We start from the raw sequence: 12,058 nt of genomic DNA, 5'->3' as shown, positions 1-12,058 counted from the left end.
AGTCGTAGTGTGAGTAGTTCGAACCCTAGCAGATCTAACATTCAGACCCTACTCCACTAGTGAGCATCATGCGATTTGCTCCTTTAATCAATCCTTCACGATTGTGTTTAACTTTACAAAAGGCTAAACAAAACCAATTGTGTGAAACATCCAGACCCTACTCCACTAGCATATCATGTGATTTGTTCCTCTAGTCAATCTTTGAGACGAGGAACTAGAGGCCCTCGGAGTCACAGGTTGTTTGCCATGAATGCAACTAGCCAGGATTTGTTTGGCCTTTTGTAAAGTCGAACCCCACCTTGATGGCCTCTATCCCTAGTTCGAACCCCAATATATCAAATTGTGTGCAACATTCAGACCTTACTCCACTAGCGCACATCATGCGATTTGCTCCTCTAGTCAATCTCTAAGGCGAGGAACTAGCTAGATCATATAGACTCGTCTATAGACGCCCTCGGGGTTGGGATTCAACTTCACAAAAGGCCAAACAGATCCTGGCTAGCTGCATTCATGGCAAACAACCTAAACAGCTTGTGATCCAATTACCTATAATGCAATTTGCTTGAGCACACTACAACTTGTGCATAAAGAGGGGGACACTAGAACTCACAAGAACTATATGATCTGCATTTATTAACATTATTAATTGCAGGGTCCAGTCCAGTGAATGCTGCTTAGTGCTTACACTTCTGCCATTCATCCAGTCACCAAAAAGAAAAAGAGAGCTTTAAAAACCTTTTATTTCTACCACTCTCCTCTACTATGATCAACAACATATTTTTATGTTATTGCACACTATGCAGACTAAATACTCTTTTGTTCCTATCTCTCGTGCTATGTCTATCAGTGTATGTGTGTGTGTGTATGTATAGTTTCGCTTACTTAACGCGAAACAAGAGAACTGCTGGCGCGGGATTGAGCAGAATGCTGTTAATCTTCACCCCGATCGAGCTCAGAAAAAGCGTGTATGTAGCGTTTCAGAAACTAGCATTCCACAGCGCTTTCTCACCCTCGCCACACCGCCTGTGAACCTCCTTTATCCTGTCAACCGACCTGCAAATCCCGCTGCAGGTCCAGTCGAACGAGGCAACACAAATGTTGCCCGCTTGCGCCTTCCATTCACAGTCTGCAAGAAAGAATTAATGCAGATGAGATGAGAAAGCTGAAATTTAACTTTTTTATCGCTGTAAATGTTTCGTTCTGTCAAATTAATAGCTTTAAATTACCGGGTGGAGTTCCACAACACAGCCTTCGATCATCAATGTGCTGCACGTCGAGCCCTATAAACCAAGACCCCAACGAAACATCCTCGTTCGCAAACTTGTGCAGTACATGCCTACAACGATAACAAGATTATTTGCCTGGCCTTCGAGAATTTGATCATCATGACAGAATTTCAATGAAGGACTATGAAATTAAAACAGCAATTGAAACATCCTTAACTGGTTTACTGAAATATATGTAGCCAAGTCTTTCGAGATTGCATATAACTGTCCCGTGGCATGGCGAAAATATTTGTTGCCATTATCCCCAAATTTCCAGTACTCCGGTTCGTGGTACCTAACTCCCCTGCCACACGAAAATTAAGGTTCTAAACCTCAGACCTTAACAAATACTATGTTTAATTCAATTGCATAAAACATATCAAGGCTTCTCACTTCTGAGATAGGACAGGACCCGACTTCATGCACCCGATGTAGACACGAGGTTTCTTCCGGTGTCTGGCTAACGTTTCCCCTAGCGTTCCTACAATACAACTAAAGATTACAACGAACCCTCTGCGAAAACACCTAGAAAAAATTGGCATTGCCACTCGATCATAAGATCTTTTCCCGTTACCTATATTTACATGAACATCATCGTCGACCTTGATGTAGTATTCTGCATCCCATAACTTCACAGCGGTGGCAAAGTAAGTTCTCGTCTTAGCTGACAACTCAAGATATCCTTCGACATGATCCTGCATACATAGCCATCAAACAGAAATGTTCGGTTTTTTCTATTCGTTACGACATATGATGGATTAGAGCAGCGGGGAAAGGACTTACGAGTCGCAAGAAATCTCCATGCTTGCTATCCTCGGCATCAATAGCTCTATCCAGTATACCTCCCGACATTGCACTGCAGGAAATATAAACGAATAAACGATGCCATTAGTCAGAACTTAATTACACACTGTCATCTATATTCAAACGAGAAGTTAAAACACATAAGAACTGGAAAAATGAGTTCAAAAACAAATGAGAATATAGACCTTACCCATGACCAATGACGAAACGAATGATAATCCCTTTCTCTTCTTCCAATTTCTTCCTTTTTTCGCCTATTGCAACAAAACGGAAGAAGGAGAAATGTGAGAACTTACATTAACTTAAAATCGAAGAAAAACATAAGCTCAAAGACAGAGAAATTAAACCTTGTGGCATCCATGTAGCCCGAACTGAATCTCTTCGTTTTCTGCTGCTAAATGCAGTATTAATTCCTACAACCATAAAATATTTTCTTCTTCGGGACAAGCCGCTCTTCTCATTGTCCTCCATCACAGTACCGCCCCCGAGAATTGATCCCTGGGCTGCTTTCGCAGCAGCCAACTCCATCTCCAAACTCGAAATAGTTTTATCCAGTGTCCTGCAAAAGGTGTAATATAAACTCATTCAATTGAGTTCATTATATTGCATCAAGAACTACAAAACGAAATCATAACCGTGTATGTAAAGAAGGAATCGAAGCAAAACTCACTTGATAGCTTCGTCTTTCCTATGATCTTCCCCAAAAACGCCTTTGGATACCTTTACATACTTCGCCTGCATTTCAATGATAACATCATAAATGAAAGGAAAAAAAATGCAGATTAGGAACCTAGAAAGTGGAGAAAGAAGAGGGTTTCAAGATTCTCACATATTTTGTATCACAACCTTGTGATCCTAGCTTCAAACCTTCATCCTCAGATGTAGGAGTTATACTAATCTCTTGTGATTCAGGAAGTACTCTCCACATTCTGCCAGAAATTATTTGCAGTTTAGGTCTAAAACTTTAACTGCAGCAAGAATGTGATCTCTTCACATACAGTAAATCAAAACAATAATGCCTCTGAACAAAAGTAACCACGGCAATCCAGTCAAATTGGTCAAACTGTTAACTTGATAACCATACAAGGTAACTCCCAACGGGAGCGGCCTGTTGACCTTCTTGATTTAAACCAGTCAGCTATGAACAATCCATGCCAATTTACCCATTTGTGATTCTTTACCGACCAAGATCATAAGGTAGGTTAATAGTTAGGTTTCTCTCAGTAACTCAAAAGTAATTAACCCCATAGGGTAAATTCAATGGTTTCTCCAAAGCAAGTAATCTTTATATATATAAATCCAGTCTCCCTCAACACCTAATATGCATATTCCCCAATTCACAAAATCCCATAATTCTTCAATTCAAGAAAATACCAAAACTAAAAAGCTATATATAGGGGGTGGGGGGTAAATTTGGATTGAAAGAAACAAAAGATTGAAGCTTTTACCTATTGGTGAAAAACATTCCAGCACAGAAACTACCTATACACAGAAAAAGAGTCCATTTTTTAGAAATTACACTTCTTGAAACTTTCTCTGCTCCTCCACCGACGCCACCACCTCTGCTCTTCACAGACATTTCCAACACAAAACACCTTTCTTCTCGAAAACCCAGTTTGCAAAACTGGGTTTGAGGATCAAACAAACCCCAAATAGCTACACAAAAAAGAACTGTTTGAAACTTGAAGAGGTTGTTCTTGGAACAAATTTTGAGGAAGATACTATGATGCTACTACTATAAACCCCTCTCCAACCTATTATTACTAGGTTGCTAAAAGAGGATTCTTTGTTTTACTTGCAAATTGTTCCTTTCTTTTATACTCTGTTTTGTTTACTCTCTTTCTCTCTCCATAGACAGCAGAACACTTTGCAGGGAAGGTACTTGGAATAGAAGTGAGGGCAGACTCACTAACTACCAGAGATCATATACCGAATTTACCAAACTGTCCTTGTTAGAACAAAACAGTTAGCTTTATTAAATTGCCCTTTGTAACTGTAAAGTTTGACAGTTTACACCCAAGCCCACCCCTTAAATAGTTATTTCAATGAGTTAACATCATTTGGGTCCTTTGAGCAGAATGGGTTTGCCACGTTTAGTTTTAAATTTTTAAACTGGCCACCCATAGTCGTTCGACTTTCAAATTGTTAGTATCTGTGGTCCAAGTTAATTACTCATAGTCTTTCAACTATCAAATTTTAACGACCCATGGTCCTTATAGGAGGACCGTGACTGGCTAAATTTTGAAAGTTGAAGGACCATAGGTGATTAACTTGGACCATAGATGGTAATAATTTGAAAGTCGAAGGACCACAAAACTATACTCAAAGGACCTCAGATGACATTAACTCTTATTTCAGTTTTGCATCAATGAATACTGAGTGGATCAAATCAAAATGCGCGTTTATCCGTGGACGTGTATCATGCAAAATTATATCCGATCATATATAAAAGTGTACTGCAAACATGTGTACCTAGTGATATGTAAAAATACAAGTGGAGGACGGATATACTTTATAATATTGTGTGGTGCACTTTTAAAATTTGAACGTTTTTTCAGTTGCATTTTTTACATATTATCGGATGCGCGTTGTAGTTTTACGTAACACATTTTTCGTTCGCATTTAAATGTGTTGTTCTCACTTGAACTGTTGAACGTTCCTAATAAATAAAATTTATGTATTTACACATTACATTAATTGAGATGTTTTATTGGGAATTAATTCAACTAAGTTAATATATTAAATGATGCATTAATTAACTTGAATATTAGACTTATATAATGAAACAATAAAAACCAATAAAAAAAGTCATTAATCCTCGTCTGCATTCTGCAATGAGAACATATGCTTGAAAGCTTCTTACAGGCAATGTATAATTGTAGAATAGAATCAGAATATTAAAATGCTAAAAAATAAAGAAATTCTAAGCCATTGACTGATTAACAGGTGTAAGTGTGTAACTGTACAAGTACATCAGTATATAAATACTAAAATGGACAACCCATTGCTTCAAAATAGGTTTAAAAGTCAAGTACAATAACGTTGATAATGACAATCACTAATGTTAATTATTGACTATGGTTTATATATTAAGGTTTAATAATCCAATGAAGTCTCTGTTATTTGACCATGATTTTCTCTATTAAAAACATTAAATTTAGTTTAAACTGCAATGTCTTATATCTTGTATTCTTGTATTATCTTCCCCCTTCTCCCCACCTAAAAAAATGATCCCTTGAGATTTTTTATTTTTTTTAAAAGTAATGCTACATACCCTCATTTATTTCTCTTACACCCTTTCCTTCATGATGTGGCGTTATTTGATTATAAACTAAATTTCTTTTTTAATTAGTGATGGGTTAAGTCAATTTATTGGGAAAATATGGGAGGAGAAATTCATGGGAGAAAATAGCATTCTCAATCTATTTTTTGCATCCCTAAGAGTCAATACCTCATCACTAGAGTTCGATCCTACGACCTTTCCTCAAGGAGAGCCACAGATGTGTCATAAAAAATAACTAATTTTCAAACAATGGCAAAATTGTACTTTTAGTTTGATTTTCTTTCTTTTTACTTAATAACTCAAATGGGAAACTACCATTTTCGCTATTCATCCCCCATTTTTATAATCCAGTACTCTCTTAATTATTATAGGGACTACTATTGTATTCATTATTTTTGTAATTGATTACAAAAGTACAATTTTTTTCATTGTACAACCTCACACATATAGAAATGAGTAACTTGCCTAAATGTACTCCAATTGCAAAATCGGAGAGTATAATGACAAGCCTTGGATCAATTAAGATAATATTAATTTGCAAAAATATGATATGAATAACTAAAACGACAATTTCTCATTCGAATTGTCATTTTCCTATATTAGTATTGTTTAGGTCTTTGTCTAAAATAAAGACATCTACCAGAATGACTAAATTAAATAAGTTAAGTCACCGGGTAAGCTGCCTCAATTGGAAGTTGAACTTGTAACCTAATAGTTACGAAGTCAACCATTTGGTTGTGGATTTGTCATATTTCACACAATTTTGATATTACATGTGCACATTCAACTCGCATCCTTAATTTATTTTAATGGAGACAAATGCAGTACCAACTATGATAGCTAACACCAAGATATAAATTAATTGCTCAATGATAATAATTATTTCAATTAAAATAAAACCATTTAGTCAACATTGTTGGATGATGTAGATAGAAGTTGTTGAGCTGATTAATACTATTTTTTTTGTGAACCTAAATAGCAATTAAAGAGGACTTTATCATGGAAAAGTGTAAACCAACAAATAATTGTGAAAATGACACCGCTAGCTAGACAAATTAAGTATATTCAAACTAAATTAATAAGCCAAATAAATTATATGCTCAATAATGATTATTAAGTTATTTATTCATTTCTATATTTTTAATTTATTATTGTTGTTATTTTCAAGTAAGAATATGATCATGTTTGGTAAATAACGGATTTGTCAAATTTTTGTGGATTTAATTAATTTAGTGGTTTGACTCAATGAATAACGAATAAAATTAATTAAAAAAAAGCTATTTTATAAATAATGAATTTCATTTACAAATAAAGTGAAAGCCACTTAAATGGGAATTAATTGCTAATTAGAAATAAGAATTGAAAACGAAAATCATGCTCCATCTATTTGACCACCTCTTTTAGAATAGTCAAAGAATTCTTTGAAGTTATATATAATGTCGTATACTTTGTAAAGCATAATTAAACTCGTGATCTTTAGATACGAGAATCATATTTCACATACGTGGCCTCTCTTTTTGGGACAATCAATGAACTATGCTCGGTAAAGCATAATGCACAACATCGTAACCCACAATATTATAAAATTAACAAAAATTTGTGTGAGACTGGTGTAACGAAATAATCTTGCGAAAAAAATTATTTTTGGAAAAATACAAGCACAAGCAAAGATCAGGTTTCGGGTGTTAGTACGAGTCGAGCGAGACACTCTTTCCTTAAAACCTTATTTGCTACCTCCCAAAGGTGTTAGGAACATTGTAGCCTAGGTTTTTTCAAGATAATACTACGACTCAATGTTTTAGCACTCAAACAAATGAGCCCGACGAACTAGACCACAGGAAGGTTTTTGGAGTAAGTTGAGCAGAGTTTTGATGAGAGTTGAAAACGTAGGATTTGTTGTGTCTAAAATTTGCTGCTCAACTACGCTTAAATAGGAGATGCAAAATTAATATCAATTAACATGGCATTCAACACTAGTTTAATACCCAGACTGTAACTTTCCTAATAAACAACCATTACTTGCGTACTCAATGTTTGAGCGCAAATTATATTGTGGACCATAAACATGTCTGATATTGCAGTTGTGTTGAACGGATAGTGCAGTTGTGTTGAAAAGATACTGTAGTTGTGTTGAAAGGAAATTGCAATTGCGCGGGACAGAGACTGTTCATCCGTTCAACACCACTGCAGTATCCTTTCAACACAACTGCACTATCCGTTCAACACAACTATAGTATCAGTTCAACACAACTGCAGTTTCAAACGGATGACACGACCTCTGTTTCGCGCAACTGCAGTTCCCTTTCAACACAATTACAGTATCCGTTCAACACAACTACAGTATCAGTTCAACACAACTGCAGTATCAGCCATGATCCATGGTCCACAATGCATTGTGGACCATGGTCCACGATATAACGAACAAATGAGCTAGAACACAGGACGAACATAGGAAGGTGAAGATTGGTTGTTGGAGTAAGTTGAGCAAAGTATTATATTTTTCCTTAAAAGTATTACACTTTCCTTTATAAATTACAAACACTTTATTCTTAATTAGTATTACAATTTTTAGTACAAATATTACATTTATATCCTGACTAGCCGGTTTCACCGATAGAGATCCATGAAACGGTCTCACGATAAAAACACTCTATGAGATTTTCTATAAACTGACATGTCTATTTTATCTTATTTTTTTTATCTTATTTATTTATTGTATATTTTGTCATGTCTTATAAGCGCGTAAAAAGGATAAATTTCTCCAATAATGGACCTACTTGCCTTTAAATATCAAGTCGACTTATCTTTTCTCTTCATGCTGTCTGCTTGACATTTAGGTAATCGTCATTACTCATACATTCAATTCGTTTACACAATATATTTGTTGAAAATAATTCATTACAACATTTTTCTCAAATAATATTTTGCAACCATAATTGATATTCTTGTAATCTCAACTCCACAATATGATTGATAAATTTTACATATTCTGATTCTGATCGTGACTGCCAAGGCTACCCAAGTACAAACCAAACACCCCTTTAATAAACCACAAAAGAAGAAAGTAAAATAAAGAGAGATTATTGGTCAAGAAATCAGCAAATCATCTAAAGCAAAATTGGTTTTTCCTATGGCCTTAGCTTCCTGATCAGTACACTGCGATGTTGCAAACATTTTGCATAGGAGAGCTATTTGCAATACAATTCAAGTTCTGTCTATAAAGGTCTTGTATATATATATATAGTGGTGCAAATATAATCCTCTTGTATTTTCAGTGTGGGACAAGTGCTTGATTTAAGTCTTCCCACTCTCATTTTCTAACTTAAATTCTACTTTGAGAATCAATTTCTGGTTCACCCAGTATCGGTTTTAAGCGTATAATATATCGATTTCTTCGTCTTACTACGAAGAACCCGAATATGCTTTAACCGAACTAATTCTGAACCGATATCAAACCAAACTATAATGCTAAACTAAATGGTATCATTTTTTTAATACCGATATCAAAACTGAAATTGAAAAACATTGAACCGAATCCTGAAACGCACCAGTTGTTTGGAGACATTGGGAATTAAAGTATGTGCTCCATCTCAACTAAAAGCTTAAGCTGATAGTTGGACTGCACACATTATATGTATGCTCACACGCCCCCTCAACGTGTGCGGTGGATTTCCGAGCGCAACACGTGGAAGTCTCTTTTTGAGGGTGACGCGGAGATTCGAACCCATGATCTTTTTGCATGGCTCTGATACCAAATTGAATCATGTGCTCCATCTCAACTAAAAGCCTAAGCTGATAGTTGGACTGCACATTGGGAAAATTAAAATGTCGGCAGAAGCAAGTTATTAATTTCACTACATATTGGAGTAAAATAAACCTTGTCTACATACATTGCTTCTTAAGAAATTTTGACATTTTCAAATTCCAAAAAATACTCTCCTTTTTTTCATGCTGGAGTATGTTCTAATGTATGATTAAGATAAGCAACCTAACTTAGTATCCCTGTTAGTTGCATCGGATCTCATATTTCAAGGAATTCATATCAGCTTGATTGTGCGTTACATTATATTCTATTACATAATAACAATTAAATAATCTCAATCACACCTAACTAAACGTCTAAACTAATAGATTGACTACATATTTACGTTTTATGTAGATGATTATATGCTAAACACACTTCAATCCCCTTCAAGTATGCGAGCTAATTACTTTTTAATTGGCTCTCATGACCTATTGCATGGGTTTGCAACTAAAAGCATGTTGATAGACATGGACTGAACATGTATATCGATTTACAACTAAACGTATGTTGATAGGTGTGCGAGTTGTTTTGATGAGTTCAATGACCTGTCACATGGGTCTGTAAGACTGTAACTAATAGATGAACTATATATTACTCTCTCACATGCATGAGTCGATTATTTTTTTATGAGTTCCAAGTTTTTATCGTCGAACACGGTGACTAATCATCTAATCCCTCACTGAATCATATACATCTTTAATGGGTGAAATAACTTACCTGGAAATTCAAGGATACTCCATACCCAAAGTTAAGAATGGAACTTTTAATTTAGGGAAGGATAAATGAGTCTCTTCTACTTAACCACACCCTAGGTTCAACTAAACAGTTGTTCATAGATAATTGTTATATATGCTTAGGTAAGGCTGAAATAAATACTTATCAAATTTGAAAAATAAATAAAATTTGAAAAAAAATTATTATTTGACTATATGTCCTATTTTTTTTTTGATACATGGAGACTTTGGTGGTAAAATGACAGAATTTGCCGTCACTTTCAACTTTATGTGGTCCACTAGCAGAGTTGCATCTATAAATCTCGAATATATGAGCATTTAACCATTGAAGTTAACCTTTAAAATGACTTGCTCATTATTATTGTTGGATTTTAAATGTGAAGAATGTAAAATTATTATTGCGTAATTTTATAGTAAAATACCCCATCAATAAAAAGTGAACATTACAAGATAATTTTAAAAGATGAAAATAATAATTTTGTTTTTAATTTTTATTTGGGTTATTAAAAAGAGAAACCTAGAAAGAAGTGTTGAATATGTCCTTGAGAAAGTTATCGTAAATGAGACCTGACGGAAACTTAACTAAATTAGTCGTATTTTTGAAAAATATTATTATTGAAAATTTACAGATTTTCAATCACCCGACCTAAAAATGGTCAAAAAGTTAAGATTTTCGATCAAAAATAAATTTTTCCACCACTTTTAAAATCTGAATTAAAAATCTTCTCGATAATCGGTCAAAGTATTAGAATTTTTTTATCACTTTTCTAACCTTGTATGGATATCAATATCAATGCATTACCATAGAAATAAAATAAAAATAAGGAGAAAATTAAATCTTTGAAAGGTAGGAAGGCCAATCATGAAAAGTGGGTGGTAAGAAGTCTAGGTCAAACTTCAAAGTAGTTGAAGTAACACAAATAATGTTATATATGGAAGCTAAGGTGATGATGCATTTGGTCAACATGTGGATGGATGCCAAGTGTTGTAGATTACATTGCCAAGAATCATGTGATGCAACATGGGAATTCTGAGATCCAAGATGAAAAGGATTAAATTAAAATAAATAAAATAAATTTAATGGTCTTGGATAAAGGGAAAAAAAATAGTTTTCATTATCACATTATGCGTTAGGCTGCATATAGATTAAGAAGTCCATTGCCCTAAACCACGAGCAATAATTTCAATATGATTACTATAAATATTTATTGTTGTATATAGTAAAACAATATTTTTAGTATTTTATGCCAAGGACCTTGTAGTTCAGTGGTATCAAACCTTTTCCTTTATACAGGAGGTGGTGGGTTCGAGCCTCAGTGGCAGCAATGCTGATTAGTTATGAACAGATACTGCATGAGTAGCTCAACTGGTCACATGGGTAATTTTACCATAAATATCTATCCTACGTAACGATTTATTTTTAATTCAAATTGATATTAAATTTTCTAACATAAATATTACAATTTCTTTCATAAATAACATTTCACATATAAATATTACAATATTTACATTAGAATTACACTTTGTAAGTATCTAAATTTTAGTTATAAATATTACAATATTTATCATTAGTAACAATCATTTTATTATCCTAAATAGTATCACAATTTCACATGTAAAAATTACAATATCTATTAAGTATAAGTAACAGTTTATTTATTTCAAATTGGTATTAAATTTTTTGTAATAAGTATTATGATTTTTATCATACATGACAAACAACTATCATAGATTCGACTTGTCTCATAGATTAAAATTTGTGATACGGTCTTAATTAATATACACATGTGATTCTAATGATTTTTCTTTTAACTTATAAATAAATATTATTGTGAGTAATTGCCAACCACTAGATATCATAAAATATGTTTGCCACAGTCTAATTTGTTTATAGATATATTATTTATAAAAAAATTTAGTCAATCAAGATAGATACTTATTTTGTAATTTTCTCAGTTAAGAATATCAACGGCTAGCAAGAAGCCAAGAACTATCAAATGTACCATTTGTAAGTGGCCACATACCATGTTTAGAAACCATGAAATGGTTATGTTTATCCTTTGCATTACTGGGCCTTGTTTCTGATCCAATTCGATGAGGAGAAATAGCCCAACTGCTAATGCTGAATGTTAGGGCTTAGCATGAATAGGCCCATTTAACACTCCAT

The 12,058-nt window shown here is 34.0% G+C and overlaps 1 protein-coding gene across 1 annotated transcript; it reads right to left on the bottom strand.

The window, feature by feature from the left end:
- Window positions 1–606: 606 nt before the first annotated feature.
- Window positions 607–3,934, bottom strand: LOC116031678 (probable beta-1,3-galactosyltransferase 2). The gene is made up of 11 exons (XM_031273940.1): window positions 3,518–3,934; window positions 2,899–2,998; window positions 2,740–2,804; window positions 2,417–2,628; window positions 2,260–2,323; window positions 2,049–2,121; window positions 1,840–1,960; window positions 1,659–1,746; window positions 1,444–1,569; window positions 1,227–1,336; window positions 607–1,126 (listed from the first exon to the last, which is right to left on the bottom strand). The coding sequence occupies exons 1-11, from the start codon at window positions 3,646–3,648 to the stop codon at window positions 978–980; spliced, it is 1,239 nt and encodes a 412-aa protein (XP_031129800.1). The 5' UTR covers window positions 3,649–3,934; the 3' UTR covers window positions 607–977.
- Between the last annotated feature and the right edge of the window lie 8,124 nt (window positions 3,935–12,058).

The sequence above is a fragment of the Ipomoea triloba genome, chromosome 10, assembly GCF_003576645.1.
Source record: "Ipomoea triloba cultivar NCNSP0323 chromosome 10, ASM357664v1".
Taxonomy (NCBI): Eukaryota; Viridiplantae; Streptophyta; class Magnoliopsida; order Solanales; family Convolvulaceae; genus Ipomoea; species Ipomoea triloba.
The sequence above is the reverse complement of the archived record's forward strand: the minus strand, read 5'-3'. Positions and strand labels throughout refer to the sequence as shown.

Coding starts and splice junctions, on each gene's coding strand:
- LOC116031678 (XM_031273940.1), bottom strand. CDS start 3,648: ATGTCTGTGAAGAGCAGAGGTGGTGGCGTCGGTGGAGGAGCAGAGAAA. Junction 2,122..2,259: donor CGTTTCGTCATTGGTCATGG/GTAAGGTCTATA, acceptor TATTTCCTGCAG/TGCAATGTCGGGAGGTATAC. Junction 1,570..1,658: donor GGTCCTGTCCTATCTCAGAA/GTGAGAAGCCTT, acceptor TTCGTGTGGCAG/GGGAGTTAGGTACCACGAAC.